The sequence below is a fragment of the Ursus americanus genome, chromosome 2 (assembly GCF_024610735.1).
Source record: "Ursus americanus isolate L20-20 chromosome 2, mUrsAme1.1.p, whole genome shotgun sequence".
In the NCBI taxonomy this organism is placed as follows: domain Eukaryota; kingdom Metazoa; phylum Chordata; class Mammalia; order Carnivora; family Ursidae; genus Ursus; species Ursus americanus.
This window is the reverse complement of record NC_142128.1, coordinates 21,457,108-21,484,559: the sequence shown is the minus strand read 5'-3', so window position 1 is coordinate 21,484,559 and position 27,452 is coordinate 21,457,108. Positions and strand designations below refer to the sequence as shown.

Here is a 27,452-nt window from a genome sequence, read left to right as displayed (position 1 = left end):
ATCATTGTATAATTTGATTTGAATTCTCCCAAAGGAGAAAGGGTATCAGTATTTGTTGAATCTCTGCCATGTGCCTTATATTCCCCTTTAACGCTATTGTCCTCCGTAATTAGGGTCACCATACAATCCACTGTCCAAAGTGGAACTCTTTTGAGAGTTAACGGACAACAGGTATAAACTGAGGCTGTCCTGGGCAAATGGGGATGGATGGTCCCCCCAAGCTATTATTCCCCATCCTGCTGAGTCATCTGTGGTTTTACCTGCATTTTGGAGACCGGGGGCGGGGCGGGGGGAGTAGCCAAGACTCAGAGAAGTCATTTAACCATGATCACCCAAATAGTGAGGGTCAGGGCAGAGGTAGGATTCAAACCTGGGTCTCTCTGACTTCAAAGTCTGCATATTGCTAATTTAGTTCCCGATCTCATCTGCACTAACGCTCCACCCTCGTTTCACTTGCCATGACTTGACAGGCTCTCTTCTAGACAGACACTGTGACGGTCCCAGCTGGAAGTCTGTCTCAACACAGATAATCAGATGTGTGATAACGGTACCACCGCCAGCAGTGACAGGAAGCCAGCTGTTCTAGGAGCCCTTGGCTACAATGTGCAAGGGGTGACCTCGATGCTGCATGTGGGTGCCCAAAGACCCCAGGTTGGCTTGCTTTGCAGTTAGAACCTATCAGATGAGGCCACAGGGGATGGCCAGTTAAGATGCCTATGGGAAGGGGATTCTGATGGCCCCGAGGCTCACCAAAGCCATAGCATCAGAGAGTCTTAGGGTTAGAGGAAGTAACAAGTGACTAGGAATCGAAGGGACACAGATCCAGGGGTAGACTTTGGAGCAAAGGGCCAAAGAAGCTAGTAACTTGAGAGGGTGTGGCAGGGCAGTAGGTAGGGATTGGGGGCTACCCAAAAGCCCAGGGAAGCTGTCAGCCACCAGGGGGCCACCGGAATAGGAGAGAAGCAGGGCAGGATAGCAAAAATAGGTTGATGGCTCTGTTGTTTTGGGGTTTTTTTTTGTTGTTTTGTTTTGTTTTTGAGTCTCTCTGCCTTCATCCCTGCTGTGATCTCGGGGTAGGTGCTGAGGGTGTCCATCTGACCTCAGTGGGGAAATCCCAGGTCTGTGTGTTGTTCACCAGAGGTTCTGTGATCCAAATCATGAGTTTTTGAGCCTCACTCTGTAGACCCAGTTGCTCTCTGGTCTTTGGAGAACAGGATGGGGGTCCCTGGAGGCCAGGGTAGTGGGTTCTTATAGGCTGGAGGTGCACAACTGAGTTGTTTTTTAAAAAATTTAATTTAAATAACGCATTTAATACAAAAATGCTTTCTCTTCGTAATAAATTCAGAATGTGACAGATAAGGCTAGAGTCTATTTTGCCCATAACCCCAAAACCAAGTTTCTTTACCTCTTCCTCAGATATAATCATTACGTTAAGTCAATTTGCGGTATATCCCTCCAGGTTTTTTTCTATGTATTTAAATTTGCCTATGACATGATAGAAAATTTGTTTTTTTTTTTATTTTTTAAGTTTTTATTTTAATTCTAATTAGTTAACATAAAGTGTAACCTTAGATACTGGTGTACAATACTGTGATGCAACACTTCTATACAGCACCTGGTGCTCATCAGAAAACTTATGGTACTTTTCTCTTGAAGATTTGGAGGGCTCTGTTTTTCAAATCCCTTTATTTTGACATTATCTCAAAATTGCAGAAAAGTTGCACGATCAGTGCAAGGAAATCTGTATCCTCTTTACCTGATTTACCAGTTGTTTATATTTTGCCCCATTTGGTTTACCATTCTCTTTAATACTATTAAATATTCTTATAAATGTATATATTTTTTTCTGAGCCATCTGAGAGGAAGTTGGAGTCTCTGGTTCCCATTTGCCCTAAATACTCAAGCGTGTATTTCCCAGGAATGAGCACATCCTCCTACATGGGCATGGTAGAATGATCCAAATCAGGAAATGTGACATTGACCCAGTGCTGTGATCTAATTCATAGTGGGGATCCACGTTGCCACAATTGAACCACTGGTGTGCGCAGACATTTTTCTTAAAAAAATAGAAGCTTTATATTGTCACCATCTCTCTTCACCTGGCCATTTTATTCACCATGTTCGTGCATATAGATAGTCGATGTGATTAAAGTGTGCATAGTATTTCACAGTATGAATATGCACGGATTACCCCTTCCCCTGTGGAGGGGCACTCAGTATTTCCTACGCTTTACCATTGCGGACATCCTCACACGTAACTGAATGTTTGTGGGCATTACTTTGAATAGCTGTTCTGGGGACACGTAGGGAGGACAAGTGAGGACTCATGATGTTGAAGAAAGTGCCTTTCAAATGAGTTGAAAAAGAAGCTTCTGGTTATCTCCCACAACGTGTTAGATAAAGGCCTTAGAGCAGCGCAATTATTCAGATTTTTCTAATAGATAGTTGTATTTTGGGTGGTTGCAAGGCGGGGTGCGTTGGGGGAAAGGGTAGGAAAGTTCTTGAAGAACAATTCTTAGGAAAATAGTTAAGAGTAGTGCTTTTTATGGCTTCAGCACTGTCTTAGGTAACTTTCAGCAGCACGCAGAAGGCCTTGTTTGCTCTGAGGACCCTTTGATGGAAACAGCCAGACCTCACCCCCCACCTGTTTCACATCCAAGGCGAGCAGTGTTCTCTGGATCAGGACACTTTTCTTCTGTACATTTAGCACACTTCCACCAAGGGGGGGGAAGTGGCTATTTCTGCTTTGTGTGAAGTATTTTGTACCATCTGGGCTGGCTGGATTTCAACAAAGATAGTAAAGAAACATTTATCAAGAAAAATCAAAGTCAGTCTCGCCAAGTATGGTCTAGAGAGATTTGCTTCCTCAGTACATTGTGGCTGGGAAACATGACTCTACTTTGAAAAGCTTCAGGAGGGACAGGGCTCTGGAGCTTAGCCTGCAGCTACTGTCACCTGCTCTTGATGTGGTGTTTTCGGGAGAGAGAGCTCTTGAGATGTGAATGCCAGCAGGCCCGGAATCAATTCCACTCCATTGCTTTCCACAGCAATTTTTGACCTCTTCTGTGGAGGATAGACCCAAAAGGACAAAAGGAGAAGAAAGGATCTATAAGGGCTGGGGGACAGATGGAGTCATGTCTCGATCATGAATATTGGGTTCAGGAGAAGCAGAGGCCCATGGAGACGTCATTCTTAAAGCATTAGTTGTAACGATTGGCTCAAGACTGCAGCACACACTTGTCCTGTCAAGAGCACTCTGAAGGAGCTGTGAACTCATACATTTACAGTAGAAGAAAGTTCTGATGATGGTCCCGTGGTGTCAGTTCATAACACGGGGAGTGAGGTGGGAAGGGGTGTGGGCCTTGACAGTGAGAAGAGATGTGAGCCGTTCCCACTTGCATATGTGTTGCCAATCAACCAGACAGACAAGTTCCTGGCACGTCAGCGCGCCTCAGATCATGTTTTTATGCTGCTTACTCTGTGATAGATGTGTCATTACAAGATCCCAGCCTAGAAACTGGCACATGCTATTTTCCCTGGAAGGCTCAAGAAACAAGAGAAAGTTAACAGTTGGAGGAAGATGCATGGGGATCTTAAGAAATTATATCATCTAGAAACGCTTTACTTAATGTGTGCTCTATGGGCCAGCAGCAGCATCACCTGGGAACATGTTAGAAACACAAGTGAGCAGCTCTCCCTCCAGAGTCACGGAATCAGAATCCATCTGTAGGAGTGGGTCCCAGGGATATGGTGACACTTATACACACTAAGGTTTGAGGAGCCCTCTGGAAAGATTCGAGTGGAATGGTCAGATGTATTACTCTCAAAGAAGAAGACCCAGAAGTGGTGCTGTTTGATATCAGTCCATTTGGAAATGGTCAACTCTTCTTAATAAAAGTGGACAAATGTAGTGAGAGGGGACACTGAATATGCATAATAATAATAATAAAATAGCAAAAATAGAGCTGGTGTTTATTAACTTCTCCAGGGTGCCAGATTCTGTGCTAAACGTGTATATTCTGCATCCGGTTTACTCTTACAACAACCCAATGAAGTGTGTATTATCTCCATCTCATTGGTCAAGAAATCAAGGTTCCAAAATGTGAAGTAACTGCTAGGCAAGATGCAAAACCTGGCTTCTTGTAGCCTTGTATCCACTACACTATGTGACCTGGCTACGGACTCACTAGCCATCAACTGTACTTTGAATAAATTTGGTTTTCCGTATTCCTGGGGGACAGGATCAGTATCTTACCTTATGTGGTCCCCGTGTCCCCAGTGCCTAACAGAATGCCTAATGCCTCATGGGGACCTGCTTATTGAACTGAGTCAAAGTCAAAGAGAAAAGGTTCTTGGTTTTGGTGCAAGAATGAGGTACAACCTGAATGAGAATGACATGGAGTGAGAACTCAGCCTGTGGATAAATGGAAGGAAAGGCCATATACTACAGTGCAGAAACACGTCAGTGCGGAATAAGTTACAGCTGGCATCCCAAGGCCCCTTGTCACTCTCCTGGCAGTCCACCCAGGCCTTTTCCCATCTCATGTATTCAGTCCCTACCCCTTCCTAGCAATGGCTAGCTGCTTGGGTGTAAGAAAATAAAGAGAAGATCTACGAATTTAACTAGGGCTGTTTTTTTCCCCCAGATAAATAAAATGGAAAGAAAAAGGAGGAAGAGAGTTGAGGAGGTTTCCAAGGGAGTGATTATAATGCACTATGAACTCTAGGCTGGGGTGAATTAAATGAAAGCAAGAGGGAATGGGGAGAAGATTCAATAAAGTTTGGTTCAACAGAGTGGTGATGTAAGACTGGTTGCAGTGGAGTACTAGGGTTAATGAACTGGAAAAATAGTGAGGGACATAGGCTTGTGGGGTATGTGAAATGGAGATTGAGAAAGGGGTATAATTTCTGGGATGATAAACTCCAGGGAGGAGGTGACTGTGATAGAGTAGAAGCAAAGGTTATAGGAGGTGAGGGGGTGCTTTATCCCTTACTATCCAGTATTCTGTTTCTATTGTGTTAATGAACTTATGGAACACTTAGAAAAAATTTTCAAATTATAGTGGGGTCATGGATGTCTATTGTCTTCCTGCCTTTAAGGGGATCTCATTTATCATTAACTATGGAGCTGTTATTTCAGATAACCTTTATCCTGTGAAGACAATTTCCTGCTATTTCTAGCTAATTTTAATGATCCCATGGTTTTCTCCTTTGACCTATGCATATAATGACTATTTTAATAATAGATTTTCTATGATTGAACCATCTTTGCTTTCCTGGTAGGAGTCATTCTATATTAGCTTTCTGGAAGATCACTTGATTCAATCTGCTAATGTAATACTTTGGATTTTTCTATCAAAAGTGAGATGGTTGGCACCGTATCCTTACGACCTGTACAATTCTGATTTTTCCCATCTCCTTTCCATGGCTGCCTATGTAACTGGCTTTTAAGTTGACTCCTAACTAACTGCTTCTGTTTCTCTAGGCTGATGTTTTATTCCACCTCATCCTTCCTGTGGCTAGTTGTGTCTACACTACTGACCCTCTTCTTCCTTTCTTCTTTAAGCCAGTCTTACAGTCTCTTTTACTCAGTGTTCTTCTTTGAGAGTGGAGCCTACCTATAATGCTGTGATATTTTTCCAACCTTATCTCTGAGCTGTCTGGGTGGTGGTTATGGGTGTTCCGTGGACGACAGGTGTACCCTGGTTTGGAAAGCAACTCTTTCTCTTTTAGCTTTTGCTTTTTGAATTGAGTTAAAATTCACACAACATAAAATTAACCATTAACCATCTTAAAGTGTACCATTCACTGGCATTTAGTATATTCACAAGGTTGTACGACCATTACCTGTATCTAGTTCCAAGAAATGTCATCACCAGTAAAGGACACCCCTTACCCATTACGTAGTCACTCTCGAGCTCTTGGCCACCACTGGTCTGCTTTTTCTGTCTCTGTGGATTTACCTGTTCTGGATGTTTCATATGAATGGAATCCTACAACGTGTGACCATCTGTGTCAGAGCGCACAGAGGTTCATAGCAGCACTGTTCACAAGAGCCAAAAAATGGGAACAACCTCAATGTCCATCTGATGAATGGGTAAACAAAGCATGAGATATCCATACAAGGGGATAATATTCAGCCATAGATGATGTGCTGATCCGTGCCACAATGTGGATGAATCTTGGAAACATTATGCTCGTGGAAAGAAGCCAATCTTTCTTGTTGGCTTGGTGGAACACAAGCTTAGAGAGGGTACAGTTAATCTTGGGGGCACAGTGGGTAAAGCAGTGTGAGAGTCAGAAATCAGTTTTGAGCTCCTGTAGAGCAGAGGCTACATCCTACCAGTCTGTCTTGCTTTGCATGCTTCTTAGCTGTCGATGTTCCTATGTACAATTCCTGTTAAATAAGTGTGGTGCCAAGGTCTTGTCCGCAGGTTCTCCAGCCCTCACTGGTTGATGCTTAAACATTACGCGGCCATTAATGCTGAAATTGCTTTTTCTTTTTTTAGTAAGAGATGCTAAAAACCTTGTACCTATGGACCCCAATGGCTTGTCAGACCCTTACGTGAAACTGAAACTGATTCCTGACCCCAAGAGCGAGAGCAAGCAGAAGACCAAAACCATCAAGTGCTCCCTCAACCCTGAGTGGAATGAGACATTCAGATTGTAAGTTAAAATTATTGCCGCCCGGCGTGGGTGGTGGGAGTTGGCTTGTGGGCCACCTGAGATTGGGGAGTGCCCCCTCCCAGCTTCCATTTCATTTCTCCCCTCCCTCTCTCCCTCCCTCCTTCCTTCCCTCCCTCCCTCTCTCCCTCCCTTTCTCCCTCCTCTCTTCCCTTCCTCCCCCTCCATCTGCACTTTTGCATTGCAGGCCAAGTAAAAATTGGAACTTTTTTTTTTAATAGAGTTGAGAATGTCTGTGGTGTGGGGAGTGGGTGGGATAGAAAGTAGTGTGATGTGTTGCTAGGTGAAGGCAAGTTGTGGGAGAAGCTCTGGTCTCAGTGAACAGTGGGACGTAACCCATAGGGTGTGGTGATAACCCCTCTAGGGCTGAGTCTGTGGATATGGATATGCTGGGGCTGCAGCCTGTTGAGAGTTTTCTGCCAACTTCCATGGAGGATCTTCCCGGGCCAGTGCTCCAAGAACCTGGGGTCGCTTTTTGATGCACCTGGGCCCACGAGGGTTCACAACATCAGCCAATATTTATGGAGCATATCCCAGTTATAAAAACACTCTATTGAATGATCTCAGTTCATTGGCCTTTTCATCCCCATTTAACCAGTGGGGCTTGAAGAGGTTAAAGAATGTGGCCAGAGTCCCCCAGTCAATATAGGGTCGAGGGGAATTTGACTTCTGACAGTCTGACTCCAGAGGCTACGGACCAAAAGCATGATTCCTTGTGGGAGCCCCATCCCCCGTTTCCTCTCTCAGGGCAAAACTGGGGGTGCACCTCAGCCTCCATCAAGGACGTGCCTCAAAACAGACAGGTTCCCCCGACCAGCACTGATAAGACTCTTTCCTCCACAGATGTCCTCAGCCTCATGCTAACTCACGTGTGTGCAGACACTCACGCAATTATATGATTGATATCCATAGTTCTTATCTCCACCGTGTCAGTAGGGTTTCCCGAACATCATGAACCCTATTAAGACATAAGGTGGCAGAAGCAGTTAGAATGGTTTCTGTCAGAGCTGGCCCAGGTCCTCCACCCGGTTGAGCCACAGGCTGGGAACTTGAGAAGCTCTTCCTCCCTGAGGAGCTTTCCTGGGATGGAAACGGAACATGTTTCTTGCAACAGCTTGTAATCTTTAAAAATTCCTACCTTCGGGCCTTGTCCTCTTAAACATTTCATCTGCTTGAGAAATTGCTGTAACCTCTGCTGACTTCTCTCTTTTTGCTCTTGGCAGCCAACTGAAAGAATCGGACAAAGACAGAAGACTGTCTGTAGAGATTTGGGATTGGGATCTGACCAGCAGGAATGACTTCATGGGATCTTTGTCGTTTGGGATTTCCGAACTGCAGAAAGCTGGTGTTGATGGCTGGTAAGCAGGATTTTGCTTTGAAGACTACCATACAGCTTGGTCCACCGCATGTGGGAAGAAGGATATTTTCCTTTTTGTCCTCAAAGTGAAATACTAAAGCAGAATCACAGAGTGATGGCTGATAGATTGGATCTGCCTCATGGATATGTTTTATTTGGTCCTTGTACTTAAGAAAAAAAAAATCAGTTGCTAGTATATTCAAAATCAGAACATTTTCCATAAAAATCTGGACTTCTGGGGGTGCCTGGGTGGTTCAATCGGTTAAGCATCCAACTTTTTAAAAAAGATTTTGTTTATTTATTTGAGAGAGAGATAGAGAGCACGAGCAGGGTGGAGGGGCAAAGGGAGAGGGAGAAGCAGACTCCCCACTGAGCAGGGAGCCTGATGCAGGGCCTTATCCCAGGACCCTGAGATCATGACCTGAGCTAAAGGCAGACACTTAACCAACTGAGCTACCCAGGTGCCCCAAGTGTCCTACTCTTGATCTCAGCTTAGGTCTTGATCTCAGAGTTGTGAGTTCAAGCCCCACATTGGGCTCCCTGCTAGGCATGGAACCTACTTAAAAAATAAAAAATAAAAAATCCGGACTTCTGGCTTGCAAAGCCAAAAATATCTGGATGCACTGGGCTTAGAAGGCAACAATTGAGAACAGGTGAGTAGTTAGCTAATGCCTCATTCACACAGGACATGGATTTTCTGTTTGCCGTAGTCTTCACCATTCCCTATTGCTTTACATTCGCCTCACTTTACACAGTTACATGTCTTGACTGGCCCCATGGGCACTAACGTGGCTCTCACAATATACCCTAAAGATACATGAAATCCACTGTCAGATCCTGGCTCCGTAAGAAGATGCTCCTTCGTTGGGACGGAGGTGCTGGGAGGTTGCAGTCATGGTCAGCTGCGGTGTCTCCTTTGTTCTGCAGTTTTTGCTTCGTTCCCTTCTCATGGCAAAAATCCTTGTTCCGTATTCCCAGCGAAGAGGCTGGGTAAGCCCCCTTGGCAATGGTTGGTTTCACCGTCATCTGAATAAAAGGAGTCAGAATACACAGTCCAACCTGGCACCATAGCTTTGGGCAAAGTGGGGATTAGTGGCTGCGCTTGTCTCTTTAAGAGAAATTGTCTCCCTTCTGAATGGTCTCATTTGGGGCTTTTTCAGTTACAAGTGAAAGAAAATAAAAAGCAGACCAGTTTAGCAAGAAAGAGAATGTATCACTTGGACCACACATCCTTTCCATTGCTCACCGTACAACCTCCTTGTCTCTCCTCCCTATTCATCATAGACTTTGTTGTTGTTGTTGTTTTTAAAGATTTATTTATTTATTTGAGAGAAAGAGAGAGAATGCGAGCGGGGGCCCGGGGGAAGTGCAGAGGGAGAGAGAGAATCTCAAGCAGACTCCCCGCTGAGCTCGGAGCCCGACTTGGGGCCCGATCTCAGCACCCTGTGATGAGACCAAGAGTCGGACGTTAAACCGACTGAGCCACCCAGGAGCCCCTGTATTTATCACAGACTTTTATTCAAATAGATATTGAGTCTTTCTCTAGTCCATTCTAGTCACTAGAGATCCGTCAGGTGTAAGACGGATGTGCCCTCGTGGCACTTAGCTTCTGGAGCGAAAAGAAATGACACCGATGACTAATCAATGACAACATGGTGATGGATGTGAAGGAGGATGGAAGCCAAGTGGGCATAAAAATAACAGTAGTAATAAGGTGTGTTAATGCACAGATCACAAACCGTTAACAACAGAATTCTCAAAAAAATAGGTAAGGAGCATTTGTCACAGTTTTCCTTAGCTCACGAAGGGGGAAACCAGGAACATGAATGGCTGATTCCCAAGGTTTGAGAAGCAGAGATTGGCATGCCAGGAGTTACAGGAATGCTGAAGTCACTTCTAAGTTAGAGGTAAAAGTGGCTGCTGAACAGGGCAATGAAATCACAACCTTGGAAGCGATCTGTCTACTGGCTGGAAGAACTCCTCTTTTTCTTCTTCTTTTTTTAAGATTTTATTTTTAAGCAACCTCTGCACCCACCGTGGGGCTCGAACTCACAACCCAGAGATCAAGAGTTGCACACTTGTCCCGACTAAAGCCAGCCCCGCGCCCCAGACTGAAAGAACTTCTAAAAGTTAGCGATTGCCTTTGCAGAGCCAGGAGGCCATCTGGGCCCTACTGGATTGTGGATTATAACTAACAGTTCTAAGTAATAGACTAGTAGTAAGTAGTAGCAGGGAAGGAGATAACTATTTAGAAAATGTTTTTGCATGACAGTTAAGAGGTCACGCTGCCATCTTCTTGCCATTTCCCCATTTCACAGAGGTGCAGAAATTCTCAACAAGATACTAGCAAACCAAATCCAACAATACCTTAAAAAAAAAACCCATTCCCCATGATCAAGTGGGATTTATCCCGGGGATGCAGGGGTGGTTCAATCAGCACGATACATCCCATCAACAAGAGAAAGGATAAAAACCGTATGATCATCTCAATAGATGCAAAAAAAAAAAAAAAAAAAGGCATTTGACAAAGTACAACATCCATTCATGATAAAAACTTGGGTAATTTTTCTTAACATATGGATGATCTGACTTTGCATGCTGCCATCAGCACCAGTGACAGATTGCATGTCCCTTCCTCTGTAAACCAGGCGTAAGGAGGTTAAAGAGAAAGAATGGATGCTCCCCCAGGGGGTCTACGTGAGACAGGAGAGAGCACATAATAATAATAATCACCAGAGCAATAGCTACCACTTATTGACTCTTAACTGGATGCCAGGCTCTGGGCTGATCACTTTCCAGGTGTCCTGGAGTCACACATTGATACCCACACATAGCCTCTTTATTTTCTGTAATGCAACCAGACTTTCTTAGGCAGTCTTGTGACTTCCTGGTGGTGAGAAGGGGACCCTTCTGCCTGTGGTGTATGCCTTCTGGGCTTGACTGCTGCAGATCCTGCCCGGTCGCTAAACTCGTGCCCGCTGAGGCTGGATGGGTCCCCCACCACCCCAACCCCCAGGTTTGGAGCATCATTTCTGGCTTCCTGCTGGAGCATCCCAGGTCCTGGCCTGTTGCCTCTGGTTGTGAGGTCCTTCCACATAGTGTCCTCTTTGTCCCACTCCCCAGGCGACTTGTGCAAGCCCTCTTTTCTCAGCCTCCTGCATGTGGGCCAGGAGTGCTGTCTGAGTGATCCCTGTATCCCTGGCCTATTGCTGCTGTGAGGTGTGGCCCTCCACGTAGGTCTCTGCCCAGGGCAGAGGAGGCCGGGAAAAGCCCCTCTGCTTTCCCCCTATCCTTGCTCACTTCTCGTGGTTCTTCAGGCCTAAATGGGCAGGACTCTCTCCCACTGGTACCACCCCTTCCGGGTCTGGTGACTGCCCCATCCACTCCTGGAAACAAACAGCAGAGTGCGGGGAGGACAAAAGGACCGAGTCCAAAATATCCCTGCACGTACATGTCATCAGTCCTTCAATTCTCCCACCAGTTCTGGGTGGAGTGTTGTTCCTGGGATCAGAGTAGTCAAGCAACATGTGAAAGGACACACAGCTTGTACGTGACGGTGCTTGGGTCCAGGTCTCTAGGATGCCAGGGCCTAAACACATGCGTATCCCATTCTGCCTCCTGGTCCAGGGGTTTGGCAGAGGCCTAGAGGGTGGATGGGAGGGTTTTGACCTTGGCTGTCCTCAGTGGATGAATGCTTTGTGACTTCAGGTGAATCACTTCACCTCTCTGTACTCCAGCCTTCTCAGCCATTACATATCCATTAGTCAGGTCTAATCGCAGCATCCCCGACCCCCCTCCTAGGAGAGTTGTGAAATTGTTGGAATTATAGGAGGGGACTTTTGCTAAATAAAGGCCCTCTTCGGATTTTGCAGATGAAAGTCCCCCCTAAAAGATTCAGGGCCCAGACATCTGTGATGCTCTCTTGACTGTAAATGTAACAAATTGTAGAAATTTGGATACTTGTCCCTGTGGGGTCTTTGGTGAGTGCCATGCCATCTCCGAGACTCAGTTTCCACATCTGGCAGGGGACGAGCTCTCCCAGCTCTTCTGTTGTGCTGTAATTGAAGACCACGTGGCAGAAAGGCAGAAGGCAGCTGTGCGAGCTCCCAGATGTGGCACGCCAGCCTCAGGCCCCTTCATCTGCCACTTTGCCACCAGCCCCGTGTCTGTCGTCAGATCCACTCCTTTGTTTCTAATTTTATTTGTTTTTGCTGTTTCCTTTCCTTCCCCTTGTTTTCCAGGGGTTCATCTGTTTTGCTGTGGTTTATTTTTCTGCAAAGACTGAGCTATGGGATTTACGTATCAATTCTATGTTTCAGTCTTCTTTTCTGTGGGTTTGTTGGGTGGTTGCCTGTGAATTTCAGTTGAATATTTTGCTAATTTATTTTTCCTCTCTTAACGGACTCTGCTCTTCAAGAATAAAGAACGAGCTTTGGAGGGAATAAAGATTTCCTCCGAGCTGTGATATGTCGCATTCCAGCTTTTGTTGCTTTGCTCAAGGTCTGCAATTGTGTTTTTAATTTCCTTTCAAGCGTGCTTTTATTTGGGCATTTTGGAAATCACTGGTGTTAGCTTTTTGTTTCATTTTTCATTATTAATGTCAAATGACAGTGTTAATACTTTATGGTCAGAGAATATGTCCTGTACACTTTTCTTTTTCTTTCTTTCTTTCTTTTTTTTTTCTTTTTCCAATTTACCTTAGTTCAGTGTTACTAAATGTTCTGTGGACACTTCAATAAAAAGATTACATTTACTACTTGTAGGTCATGCATTTCAGTGTTTTTTAATTCCACCTTAATATAATATCCAGATCTCCCATGCCTTCCTATTTTTTTTTATTTGTTTCATCTGACCAAAATGCACAATGCTTATTAAGCTTCTCCCAGTAACATTTTTTCAAACACTATCTTTCATTTCTGATGTTTTTTTGCTTTCTATGTGTGTGGCATCATTATTGACCACATAACTCTCCAAGACTTATTTTCAAAAATGACTTATATCAACACAATATGTCTGTTCCAGTTAATACACTTTGCCCATGATTTTGCCTTGTTGGTGGCATTTCTACAGTGAGTATACATAGCAAGTACCTATATACTGAATCTTTGGGTTCATGGAGGTTTCTTTTTATTTGGAGAACAATGCACAAAATTTTTAAAAAATGAGTAGTAAAAAATAGCATGTTTGAGGCTGATAAATGCTATAGAGAGGAGCGCCTGGGTGGCTTAGTCAGTTAAGCGTCCAGCTCTTGATCTCAGCTCAGGTCTTGATCTCACAGTCATGAGTTCAAGCCCTTCGTTGGGCTCCACACTGGGCATGGAGTCTACTTAAAAAAAAATTAAAAAATAAATGTTATAGAGAAAAGCAAACAACAAACAGGGATAAGGAATGCTGGAGGGGGGAACAGGGGGTGATACTCCAATTTATTTAATACAATTCCCAGGAAAGGATTCACTGGAAAGGTGACACATGGCAAAGACCTGAAGGGAGGTGAGGGAGTGAACATGTGGAAGTCTAGGGGGAGATTGTCCCAGATGGTGAGAACAGCAAGTGCAAAGGCCCTGAGGCAGGAGTGCCCCCAGCAGGTTTGAGGGTCAGCAAAGTGACCTGTGTGGCTGGAACTGGATCTGCAAAGGGGGTGGCAGTAGGGAGCAAGGACTGGCAGGATAAGGAGTGCTCAGCAGATCCCATGGGGGCCTTTTAGGAACTTCATCTCCTGCCCAGAGTAAGTAGAGGAGCCAAGGAATGAGGACATCTGATTGACCTTTCAACCTATCTCGTTTGGTTGCAGAATGGTAAATACTTCTTGCCTAGTGGATCCTGCCCATTTTCTTATGTTTAATCTGAGTCCTTTGGTTTGGTATAACAAGTGGCGTGTTGTTGGGTAAAAAAACCCAAAAAATCCTGAATCTGAAAGTCTTTCTTCTTTTCCATAGGAAAATGTTTTAATGTTTATGGTCATAATTGCCACATTTCCATCATGGTTTCTGATTCTAAAGGTTTTTTTTTTCTTCTTTCCTATTTCATTCTTTTCTTCTTCTTGTGAACAGACAATTATTATGTCATTATTACCTTAAATTTATGTTTCTTTAAGCTTTCTTTTATTACTAATAATGTCCTGTTGGTCTTATTACAAATCCCATCCCTCTCCCCAAAAAACTAAAGCTTTGGAATCAGACGTCCTGGGTTAGAGTCTCTGCTCGTCCATTTCCTGGCCGTGTACCCCTGGGCAAGTTACCTTCCCTCTCTGACTCCTTTTCTCATTTGGAGATAATAGCGGTAATTATGTCATAGGATAGTTGTGATACTAAAGTAGTTAATACAAGTGAAGCGCCCTGTGTCTGGTGAATAGTAAGTACTCAGTATCAGTGATTATTATTAATTGAATAATTATTAGAAAAATATAAATAAGAAAACAAAATATTATCCAGAATCCCATTGTCCAGGAATAATCACTATTGACATTATTAAGAGGTTTTTTTCTGTGTGCATGTGTGTGTGTCTGCACTCACATGTGTGTATGAAACAAAAAACGAAATCTTACTGTACGTGCTGTGTAGCAGCCCCCATTTTTCATCTAACAATGCATTATGAACACTTTTCCCTATAATTCAGTAATCTTGGGCAACATCATTTTCATGGGGCCCGTTCTATAGATCTGCCGCAACTTACAGAATCATATTTGTATTATAAAATGTGTAATGCTTACCTATATGAATAATTCTACAGTAAACATACTTGCAGCAAAACCTCTGCACATAGCTTTAATTATTTCCTAAGAAATTCCTAATCCTGGAATCGATGGCTTTGAGAACATATGTATTGTTAAAGTGTTTGCCAAACTGTTCTGCGATTTTTTTCAATTTACATTCTCACCAGTGCTGCATGATACTTTTCATTTCACCCACACTTGTCAACATCTGGTATTATAAATTTCAAAGATATAATACAAAGATTATACATATTTTGTTACTAATTATACATATTTACATAATTTTATTATCATATTTTGTTACTAATTATGTTGAATATTTTCATTTGTATATTGCCATTTGTTTATAAATGAGTAGGTCCTGATTTTTGTCTGTCATTTTCTTATTGAATTGTAAGAACTTTTTACATAAGATAGATCATAAGATGTCTTTCCTGATATATACGTTGCTATATTCCTTCCTTTCATGTTGTATATTAATTTTGGTAATAAGCATTTTTCTTAATGGTATATAAAGCATTCAGTTAAGATCCAATCAATATAATAAATATCAGGTTCAACTGCCAGAAAAATTTCTGAGGGTTGTCTTCTAATTTCCTAATTGTTATCTGAATTATCCAGCTTAGTGTTCATTGTCTCCAGTGGATTTTTAAATTTAGTAATTACATTTTCCTTCCGAAAGTAGCCTTTTCTGATCTTAGATTGTTCCCTTTTTAAAGATGCATTAGCTTCTTGAATCTCACTGAAAGTATAAACTTAGATGTTTTTTAGAATTTTCTCTCTTTTGGCAATAGTTCTATTTCATGGGAGGTACTTATCTGATTTCTCATTATTTCTATTTGACTGAGTTTTTCATACATCCTGTTATTTTTCTGTATCTGCCCATCCTTATAGACGGATGGGCACAGGAATTATGAGTGTCCCAGTTGTAATTTTTCAAAATCAGACGAAGGGAGAAAGGAGTCTTTTGTATTTTTTGGAATTTTTCTTTGTCAGAACAGGGATCCTGTTCCCTATAGCTATTTTGGAGAGATCCACAGCTGGAAACAGCTGCACAACAGTCAGCCCTACTGCACTGTAGGGGGGCATGTTCCCCATGTTGGTTTTGTGCAACTCAAAGTTGGAAGGGGTCCTTGCTTCTCTTTTCTAACAGACACAAGTCCTTCTTCAGAAGCAATAATGACAGCATGTTGGCTCCAGCAGACATAGTGAGGGTACGTGACATGTCCCATCCTTCCTGAATACGGATTAGAATGGGTGGCTGTCAGCTAGTCCCTGGTGGTCTGGCCCAGGGTTGTTAGTGGGGTTCTTTCAGGGGTCCCATTGACTGGTCACCACTGGTCAGTCCCCCTCGATCTGTAGTTTCCAAAGTGGCTTAGACCATATATGGTTTAGATAGCACATGTTTGGGTATTAGTAATACTGAGTTGTACACTGGCCAAGCTTTTCTTTGGCCAGTGCTCCTTCAAACCTTCAGATTACCACAAAGAGAAAGTCTCAGCCGGTGTTGCTGTACCCTTAACATTCTTTAACTTGTGCCACTGGCTGAGCTCCCATTTTAACAAGGTGGGGGGGCATTAGTCTCAGAGCCGTTGGTAAGCAACGCCATCTACTTGGACTTGGGTGACTTTGATTTGCATGTGTTTATTTTTTTACAGTTACTTTCTCTTGTAACCTGTTGGCTTCCTTTTTAAAGTGAATATACTATTTAAAAAGGAGATGATATAATGAAAACCATGAAATAGATCATAATAACCAGATTTAGCAAAATCCACAAAAGCGAATAACATTTGCCAACCACTGCTCCGTGTTCTCTTACTATTACTTTAACTTGTCGAGTTCCTAGAAGTTGCTGCTGTGCTGATAGCACCCTTCTTGATTGCCAAAAAAATACAGATGTTCTCTTACTTTTGTATTTCTTTTGGAATTAGGAAACGGACAATTGAATATTTTTTAAAAGATTATTTATTTGAGGAGGGGAGGGGCAGAGGGAGAAGCAGACTCCCCACTGAGCAGGGAGCCCCATGTGGGGCTTGATCCCAGGACCCCAGGATCATGACCTGAGTTGAAGGCAGACGTTTAACCAACTGAGCCACCCAGGTGCCCCAAGGATAATTGAATATTAAATGTGGAGGCGTAGGGGCGCAAATAATCCCTCTGGTTTGAATCACCTCTCCTCCTATTTTTAGGAGCTGCTGAGGAAGTTTTGTGAATGGAGGAAAAAATCATTATGAAAATTGTGAATTTGGTTTAAGAAGTCTTTCTTTGGGAGTGAGGAGCTCTGGGATGTTTTTTCCCTTTAGCGACTAAGCTGTCTTTGGAATGTCCTTTTCCTTCCTCTCGTGTTACCCTTTGAGTAGATGGAAGCATCTTTGTCGTCAAAAACATACTGAAAGCCATCTTGTTTATTATGATAATGTCAATATTCGTAATGATGATGATGATTTCTTTTATCACTTGCTAAACGCCAGGCACTGTTCCTATCATTTTGCGTGAGTCACCGTATCTCAGCTGCACAGTAATCCTATGAAAAAGACTTTTTTTTTTTTAAAGTAATCTCTATGCCCAACATGGGGCTCAAACTCACGACCCTGAGGTTTAGAGTTGCATGCTCTGAGCCAGCCAGGTGCCCCTGAAAAAAACTTTTGTTCCAATTTATATATATATATATATATATATATATATTTAAAGATTTTATCTATTTATGTGACAGAGAGACAGCCAGCAGAGAGGGAACACAGCAGGGGAGTGGGAGAGGAAGAAGCAGGCTCCCAGCGGAGGAGCCCGATGTGGGACTCAATCCCATAACGCCGGGATCACGCCCTGAGCCGAAGGCAGACGCTTAACGACTGCGCTGCCCAGGCGCCCCTGTTCCAATTTATAGATGAGAAAAATTGAGGCTCGGAGAGCCTAGCTAGCTTATCCAGGGACTGAAGGAGGCAAGGGCAGAAGCGAGATTTGGACCCAGGCAGAGTTTGATTCCGGGGCTTGTGTACTTACCTGCAAAGGGATGCCATTTCTCAAGGGGTTAATACAGGGCATTTTGGGAAGGTGTCTGCAGAGAAAACAGCATCATGGAGACAAGGCTGTCGTCTTCCAGATGTTGCTGAGAACCAGGATGCTGGGAGAATGTGCTAAGACTCCATTGACCATGGGAGATCTTCGTAGCATTCTTTCAGAATAAGAAAGCACTTAGTGGACAAAAGTAGGTAAAAACGTACAGTACTGAATAAGAGAACTAAGAAAAGTGTGTGTGTGTGTGTGTGAAGATGAGAGACAGAGCAGGGCCAGAACATTGCATAAACAGAGAATATTCGTTTTTTTCTGAAAACTGTGGAGTAGTTGTAAAATAAACATAGCATACCTGGCCACAAACACGTACGGGCACACCTAGAAAGAAAAAAGCCTCAATGCATTTTTTTAAGGTAGAGCTGTCTATAGTCTTCCTTTTCTTATCCTAACTGACAAAATAATATCAAGTCCGGTCATGGAATTTGCCCTGTCTCCCTGTCTCCCTTTAGGTTTAAGCTGCTGAGCCAGGAGGAAGGCGAGTACTTCAATGTGCCTGTGCCGCCGGAAGGAAGCGAAGGCAATGAAGAGCTACGGCAGAAATTCGAGGTGAGTGGTCTTTCTTTCTACGTCAGCGGGAACTGGTTGAGTCAGCCTCATTTGCTGTGTCTCTGGTTATGAAAGGCCTTCTACCAAGGTCTTTCATGACTCTGTGCCTTTGCGATGTCCAGAAAAACCCCAACCAGGTGTACCCTGCTTTGTGAAGTCATTCCTGCCTCCTTGCCCTCATTCAGATTTAACTTTTCTTCCAAAGTGCTCCTTCACTTCTCAGATCATTTTTTTAAAAGATTTTATTTATTTATTTTAGAGATTGAGAGAGAGAGGGGAGAAAGGGGGGAGCAGAGGGAGAGGGACAAGCAGACTTCATGCCGAGCACAGAGCCTGACATGGGACCCGATCCCCTGACCCTGAGATCATGACCCAGAGCCAAAATCAGGAGCCGGATGCTTAACCGACTGAGCCACCCAGGTGCGCCCCTTCTCAGGTCATTTTGATGGTAGCTTGGACTGGGGTGGTAGTAATGGTGAATGAAAGAAGTGGACAGAGGATTGCTCTATTTTGGAGGCTGAGTCAACCAGACTTGCTGAGGAATAGAAGCTAGATTTGGATCTATTGGCGGGATGGTGCTATACTTTTAAGAAATGGAATCATTTGTGCTGGTAACTTCATGAAATACCCATGGGTATATCTTCTGAGGATGAAGAGTCCTTGGCCCTGACCTTGGGCTACAGTCTGGCTCTGCTTCTACCTCATCTAAGCCCTTTCCCTTCTGGAGGGGCCAGTAGACCCCATTTTCAGCTGTGTGAGAGTCACAGACACATCCCAGTTTTACACAGAAAATGTTTTAGGGGAAAATGAATTCTTTCATTACATGTGTATTGAGTGATTTTAAAGTAGTTTCATAAGGGAAAACACATTATTTTGTTTGTACAAACTCAATATACTGAGTCTGATGGGAAATCATCAATTCTAGATAAACAGTGATGGCCTTCTTACTCCAAAAAAAATTGTATAAAATAGCTAAAATGAAATAGATTATTATCATTCTTATTCAGCAAATAATCACACAGGCAAATAAAAAAAACCTGTGACCAGGTAAAGTTCTATGAAAGAGAGGTCCATGTTAACTCTGAGAACATATAAGAGGGGGGACAGGAGGAGAGGGAAGGTGTCATTGAGGCAACAACAGTGCAAGTTAACTGAGTAGAGAGGGGAAAAGAAAATTCCATTCAGAGAGGACCGCATGTGCAAAGGCCCTCTGGTGGGGAGTTCTATAGCAACTGTGTGAAACTTAAAGAAGGCCAGTGTGGGTAGAGGAGAGAGAGCGAGCAAAGGGCGAATTCAAGGTAAGGCTGGGGAAGTGGCTGGTCATCACAATAGAAGGGCTGTGCCGGCCTTGGCAAGGATTTTGGCCTTTATCCCAAGATCCATGTTAGTCTGTCCCTCAGATTGACAGAAATAGCACTTGAGTATTGACCCTTGTTGTGCCCTCCGCAAACACTAGACTGTGGTGATGGGTCTGACCCAGGGGGATATCCCTTCCTGGAAACAAGTGGGATAAACACGTTGGCCATGGGCTTATCGGTCATTTCTCCAGCGAACTTGGTAAGTGAAGGTTATTCCCATAGAGCTGGCTCAAGCCCAGATGAGCTGGTAAGAGGACATCCCACGCAGTGGAGCCAAGAACTGGACACTGTTGATTAGTCCTTCCAGAGAACACCTTCCATCTCTTTCCCTCAACTTTTTGATAGAGCTGTGCCCATTTGCTGCTGCATTAAAAATGTACCATCATGGGTAAAACAAACAAACAAAAAAACCAACACCACTATTTTCTTGTATAAAATGGCATCTCAGTTTGCAAAATGATTTCTTCCATCCTAGGGCAGCCAGGGTGACATTTCAGGACATCAGGAGAACAGTTCCTACGTGAACATAGCATTTGTGGGGGCCAGTTATTGGCGTGGAATAAAGGACTATTTTATCTGCAAGCAACAAAATGCAGCCGTTTATTTCTAGTGAGAGGCTGCAAACGCTTGTTTATGCCTGAATTATAATTGCTCCATGCTGTAGTTGTTGATTAAAAAAAAATGTTTCCAGCAGACCGAAAATTGTTCTCAGACACACAGAGAAATTTCAGTTGACCTTGAACGTGAGAAATGTAATCCCTGTGCAATAACCAATTAGCACCCAGAATGACTCAGAAATTACTTTCAAGCCTCTTATGTGGAGAAATTCTGAGTGACAGTAAAATCGAGCTGCTGGCATTGGGGTAATAGAATTTCACGGCAGGGCGAGCTTGGTGCGGTGGCTGTCCGTGGTGTATTTCAGAATGTTCGAGTTGGCTCGGTCTGGGGAGCTTTAGCCTGACCACAGGCTTGTCTCTGGGTCAACGAAGGGAAAACTCCAGTTTAGATGGTTCAGAGTGGGTTTTCCGACAGTCTTAGAATTTTCTTACATCATACAATGCTTCCTCTGGGCCATTTATTATTTTAAGTGCTCTGGAAATATTAGCGTATTTAACCCTTGCAGTACCCCTGAATGGTGGCTACTGTTCGCATCCCCGTTTTTCTTTCACGGATGAGGAAACGGACTCCCAGCAAGGTTAAGCAACTTTCTACCATCCCAGAGCTAGCTGCTCATTATCTTGGGTTGAGTTTCCCCAGCAACAGACCATGTAAGGATTCAAGTGCAAGTAGTTTCGTTGGGAGGCGATCCCAGGAAGCGTCATTGCCGAGAGGGGAAAAGGGGGTGTGTATCACGGAGCAGGTTAGCACCGTGGGCAGCTGGGGTTTAAGCATGCTGGAGAACTCTGGGAGTTGAATGTGTGCCTCAGGGGGGTGTCCCCAATTGGGGGGCACGAAACTGCAGTATCATCCAGCAGCTCAACTTCTGTCGCCGGCTGTTGGCTGCTTTCTGGGGAGTTCCCTGGCCAGCACTTGTGGGCCCCGCTTGCTCCTGCAGCCAGGAAGTGAGCCCACAGGTGGAGTTGCAGGTGTGAGTGGTAAGGAGCCCCAGGTGGAGAGAGGAGAGTGCCAGGAGGTCCTGGTGGGACATCTGGGCCTCATCTGTGCACTGAAGCCCTATTCCACTCGGGTGGTTCATGGGCCAGGCTGCTCGGATTTGAATCCAGCTCTGCCACTTTCTTGCTGGGTGACTGTAGGCAAGTTACTTTCTGTCTCTGAGCCTTTGAGTCCCCATCTGTAAAATGGAATCACAGTGCTTCTTAGCTTCTAAGGTTACGTGAAGATCGAATGAGATAATGCATTTAGAACAGCGTCTGGCGCGTCATAGCATTAAAATGTCAGGCCATTGTTGTCATTACCACCTTCCCCCTTGGAATAAATGAAGCTCAGAACATATTCCTTCCAGGCTTTGGAAGGGCCAATTGGGGATTGGGAAGGATGTCTGGGGGCTCCAAGCCTCCTGAGACCTCGCCTCTGCTGCTGGGTACTGGGGGGCCCGTAGGAACCCCTCATAGGACTGGGGTGCCCGTAGGAGCCCCTCTTAATTGCAGAGGAGTCTGTAGTTCAAGCCAGGGCAGGCATTAATCATCCAAAATGCAGCCCTGGAGACTTGCTCCCGAGGTGGCTCTGCCGCCCTCCAGCGCAGTCTGAAAAGAGGCAGGGCTCCTTGCTCAGAAGTGCAGTTTATTTGCTTTCTCTTTGAGCACCAACTTCTAGGGCTCTAAATTGCAGACATGAGAAGGCAACCATTAGTGTATTCCTGTTTCTGAGGACATATCCAACCCAGCAAGATAGAGGATAATTTTAATTTGGGCCTCAATTTTAAAATATTTGCTCTTTGATGGAGTACCTGCTAGGCCTGAGGCTCGTGGGGATCAGGGGACTTTCAGAGGGACACAGGATGGGCTTCTTGTCCTCCAAAGGTTCACTGTGTAGGGGTAACAAACCCAAATGTTTTTAGGATCCAGGCAGATAACAAGGAGGGGAAAAAGCTTGGTGTCAGGCAAGGTGCAGTGGGGACTGTGGTAAACTTGGGAAGTCCAAGTTCAAAGCCTCAGCCTGGTCATGTTCTGGTGGGAGCCCCTTCCTGGTTCCTAGACAGCTCTCTTCTCACTGTGTCTTCACTCGGCGGAAGAGCTGAGGGACCTCTCTGGGGCCTCTTTTATGAGGGCACTGATCCCACTCATGGGGGCTCCACCCTCATGACCTAATCGCCTCCCAAAGGTCCCATCTCCTAATGCCATCATGGATTTTAACATGTGAATTTTGGAGGGGAGGACACAAACACTATAGCCTAGTGGGGGGACACAAACACTATAGCTTTGATGGGGACCCAGACATTATAGGTCTATGGCCTATACCTATGAGAAAAGGCACAGAAGCAAATTGAGCTGGGGAGTAGAAAGAGGCTCGTTGGTCCCGAATTCAGAGGAGAGAAGGTTGCTTACAGGACAGAGGGATGAAACTGGTGGCCACTTGCTGCTCCTTGAAGGACAGGAAAAAAAATTTCCACAAAGCAAAGTCAAATGGAGAAACTGGGAAGTTGGAGCCCCTTACTCATGCTTCACCAGCAGGCTGTACTAGGACCTGGGGTGTCCCCCTGAGGGCCAGGATGCAGGCTGGGGACCAGGGGATGGTCAGGATTTCGATCCTCACAGGTTGGAGAATGCATTGTGTTAATCAGGTGGGTCCTGAGTCATGATTCAATGAAGGTGGGAGACGTGGTCCTAAAGCAGGGAAGACAGTAGGGTGGGGAGAAAGGAGGGAATGTGTTTGACAGCCTGGACAAAACTCGGGGGCTGGAATGTGAGGATTTGGAATGGTGGCCCAAATAGATTTAGGGCCAAGATATGGCCCCAAAAAAGGCCATACAACTTCTGTCTTAGGCGCTTTGCTTCTTTACCATCTACCCGACGAGCTCACGTTTTAACCACTGGCTCTATGCCTGTAACCCCCAAACCTCTGTCTCCAGCTCAGATACCATTTCTCAGTCTAAAACCCATATAGGCCATTGCTTTCTGGGTGTGGATACTCGGCTCTCCCAGAGACACTCGAATCTCAATGTATCTTCCCACAAAACAACTTGACCATGTGTGTTCACAGCAGCTTTGTTAATAGCCCCAAAGTGGAAAGGACACAAATGCCCATAAAGAAGAGAATGGATAAACATAAACAGTGAGCGCTGCTCAGCAAGACAAAGGGGCAAGCTCCTGATTCATGCCAGAGCATGGGTGAATTTTGGGTGAATTTCAGGAACACTCTGATGAGCAAAAGCAGCCAGATGCAAAGACTACTCATTCCCTAAAGGGAAGCCTGTCAGACTTTCACATATCTTCACCAAATGTGTGGGTTTCCCACACCAAGAAATTCTCCAGTCCTCCGTGGTCACCAGCTGGGTGTCCTACAATTTAATTCACAGACGACACCTGCAGTTAGAGCAGACCCCACAGGTGAAGGCCTCAGTCCCACGAGGCTGCCCTCACTTTATACTCCAGTCACAAATGGTGGGTTCCTGGGTCACCCACACTTCTGTCTGACTTGCTACCAGTCAGGGGTTCCCACTATACCTCCTTCTCAGATTTGATAATTTGCTAGAATGGCTCTCAGAACTCACCACACTTATTTCTATGAAGTGGTTTATTGTATAGAAGGGATATGATAAAAGATACAGATGAACCGCCAGATGAGGACATATATAGGGTAAGGTCTGAGAGGAGTGCAGGAGCTTCTGTCCCCCACGGGTTTGGGATTCCCCATTCTGGAAGCTCTCCAAACTCCATAGTTCAGGGATTTTTATGGAGGCTTCATCATGGGAGGCATGATCGATTATAAACTCAAGTTCCAGCCCTGGGATGGGGCTGAAAGTAACAAGCTTCCTATCATGATTTGGTCTGTCCGGTGACCATCCCCCATCCAGGAGCCCACCAAGAGCCTCCTCACTAGATCAAAAGATGCTCCGATCAGGAAATTGCACGAGTTTTAGGAGCTTTGCATCAGGAACCAAGAGCAGAGACCAGATACATACTCCTTATTATGTCACACTCTGTGATTCCATTTAATGAGTTCAAGAACAAACGAACCTGACTTACAATAGGAATAGAAATCAGAACAGACACTGTGTTCGTGGGAGGCAGGATTGGCTGGGAAGGGGCACAGAGAACTTTCTGAGGGTGATGGAACTGTTTTCTCTCTTGATTGGGGTTTGGGTTCATGGGTGTATGCATTTGTCCAAACTCATAGAACTATCTGCTTGAAATTGTATACATTTCAGTGTATCCACTGTAATTTTTATTTTTATATATTTTTAAAGATTTATTTATTTATATTTACTTATTTGAGAGGGAGAGAGATTGAGTGGGGGGAGGGGCAGAGGGAGAAGGAGAGAGAATCCCAAGCAGACTTCAGGCTGAGCACGGAGCCCGACATGGGGCTCGATCTTATGACCCTAAGATCATGACCTGAGCTGAGATCAAGAGTCAGATGCTTAACTGACTGAACCTCCCAGGCGCCCCTCCACTGTAATTTACAAAACATTAATTACAAGAAGAAGAAAAATGGTGGGCGCTTTGTCAGCAGCACAAATGGGATGACGACGATGAACACACAGTTCCTGAGGGAGAAATAAACTTTGCATGTAAGGCACTGTGGGGAGGGCGGAGGCTCAGCACGCCCCAAGTCAGGTTCCTTCCACCCTCTTGCCCACACCTACAAATCTGCCCTTCCTCCGCTCCTCCTCTTAGTGGAAATTGCCACCATCCTGTCCTCCAGGTGCTCAGCACAGAAGCCAAGGACTTGTCCTTCATCCCTTAGCCCCCCTCTCCCAGGCTGCCCCCAGCTCTGCTGAGTCCACCTCCAAATCCATCCACTTTGTTCCATCTGCACTGCAGACATCCCCGAGGTTGGGCCCTGCCCTCTCGCACCTTGATGACTGTGGTCATTTTTTCTAGTGGTTCCGAAATTCACTTCCTTCCAACGGGTCTCTTCGCTGGACCCAGGGTGATCTTCTTTTTTTTTTTTTTTTAAGATTTTATTTATTTATTTGACAGAGAAAGAGACAGCCAGTGAGAGAGGGAACACAAGCAGGGGGAGTGGGAGAGGAAGAAGCAGGCTCCCAGCGGAGGAGCCTGATGTGGGGCTCGATCCCATAACGCCGGGATCACGCTCTGAGCCGAAGGCAGACGCTTAACAACTGAGCCACCCAGGTGCCTCCCAGGGTGATCTTCTAAATGGAATATGATCATACCATGGCCTCCTTAAAGCCGTGGGTTTTTTTTTTTTTTTTAAGATTTATTTATCTGAGGGGGGGCAGTCAGAGAGGGAGAGAGAATCTCAAGCAGACTCCTTGCTGAGCTCAGAGCCCAGCACAGGGCTCGATCTCATGACCCCGAGATCATGATCTGAGCTGAAACTAAAGAATCGGAGCTTAACTGACTGCACCACCCAGGGACCCCCATCTTAAAGCCTTTCAGGCTCAGAATCAGCTCTGACTTCTTAACGGGGTTCACCTGGTCCTCCTTGCCTTTGGGCTGCATCCCGTGCCGCATCTGTCTTGCATTCTGTGCTCTGGCCAGACTAGACGGTGTTTGCTTCTTCGAATGTGTCTTGCTCTCCGCTCCATAAACACTGTTTCTGCTGAGGACATCAGGTTGTGGACCTGGATAACTCTCCCGAAGGGGGAGGCCCCAGTCCCTGCTACAGCGCACATTCTCTCAACAGCCATGGCTGTTTTTCTTCCCAATTGATCCCTGGTGTCTAGAGCGTCACCAGGCCCGTAGCCGGCACGCCATGAGTATTTTTTTTTAATGAATGACTCTCCCGATATTCAAAACCCTGAAAAAAATGTTTGGTGCCTCTTTATCTTTAAAAGACAACCGAATAGGGGCACCTGGGTGGCTCAATCGGTCGAGTGTCTGACTCTTGGTTTCAGCTCAGGCCATGATCTCGGGGTCCTGAAATCGAGCCCCGTGTTGGGCTCCTTGTTCAGCGTGGAGTCTGCTTCTCCCTCTCTCTCTGCTCCTCCTCCCCCCACCTTTCTCTGTCTCTGGAATAAATAAATAAAATCCTTTTTAAAAAAAGACAACTTAATAATAGGACAACTATAATAGTTGCCATTCATTGAGCACTTACTTTGTGCTAGGAATGGTGCTAATAACCCCAAGATACATTCTGTCAGTGTCCTGATCTCCATTTGCTTGAAAGGGTTTAGAAAGGTTCATTCACTGAAGACAAGTAAGTGCCTAGTCTGTGCTGGGTACCACTCTAGACACCAGGGAAAGGAGAAGAAGAGACAAAATCCTTGACCTCATGGAGCTCATGTTCTAGTGTGAGGACAAAGACGAGAAATTAAGAAACAAGTAAATACGGGTTTGTAGGATGGCGATAAGGGATATGGAGAAAAGTAAATAAGGGGAATGAAGATTGCTGAGAGCTTGTGCATGTTGGTGTTGGGAAAGACTGTCTTTTTTTTTTTTTTTCTTTTTCAAGATTTTATTTATTTGAGAAGAGCAGGGAGAGGAGCAGAGGGAGAGGGACAAGCAGACTCTGCACTAACTACAGAGCCCAACAATGGGGCACAATCCCACAGCCCTGAGGTCATGACCTGAGCCAAAAGCAGTCTGATGCTTAACCAGCCAAGCCACCCAGGTGCCCCAGGAAAGGCTGTCTTATCCGAAGTGAGGAAGCTCTGGGAAAGAACTCTAGGCACAGGGGACAGCAAGTGCAAAGGCCCAGGGGTAAGGGCGTGTTTGGTGCTTTCAGAGAGCAGCAATGAGGCCAGGCTGATGAAAGGAGAAGAGGCCCAAAAATCAGAGACAGTACAGAGGGACCGGGACATCTCTGGCCTTTGGCCTTTTCTCTGAGAGAGATGCTGAAGTTTGGGATGTCTGGGTGGAAGAGCGTCCGGAGCGGATGACTAACTCAGGATCACGTCACTTATCCATGCCAGAGTCAAGATTCTAGCCCTAGAGGCGACTCCAGGAACAAAGTCCTGGTGGCTGCAGCTCTCACTGCTGACCTCTTCTCTCCTCTTTGCAGAGAATCTGCTGCCATTCTGAGTTACTGTTCTGCAGCTCACAGCAGCAAGACCCTCCCCCACTGCACTGAGGACCAACATGGGCCTCATCCATCCGCTTATCCACATAGCGGGAAACCGTGTTGTTAGGGAAGT

At 45.0% G+C, this 27,452-nt stretch overlaps 1 protein-coding gene across 2 annotated transcripts in view; it reads left to right on the top strand.

The window, feature by feature from the left end:
* Nucleotides 1-27,452, top strand: part of PRKCB (protein kinase C beta) — a 315,575-nt gene that overhangs the window by 202,543 nt on the left and 85,580 nt on the right. For both annotated transcript variants that reach the window (XM_045776452.2, XM_045776451.2), the window contains exons 6-8: nt 6,510-6,666; nt 7,908-8,042; nt 18,275-18,371. In XM_045776452.2, the coding sequence (XP_045632408.1) occupies nt 6,510-6,666; nt 7,908-8,042; nt 18,275-18,371 (389 nt within the window). The remainder of the gene's footprint in view (nt 1-6,509; nt 6,667-7,907; nt 8,043-18,274; nt 18,372-27,452) is intronic.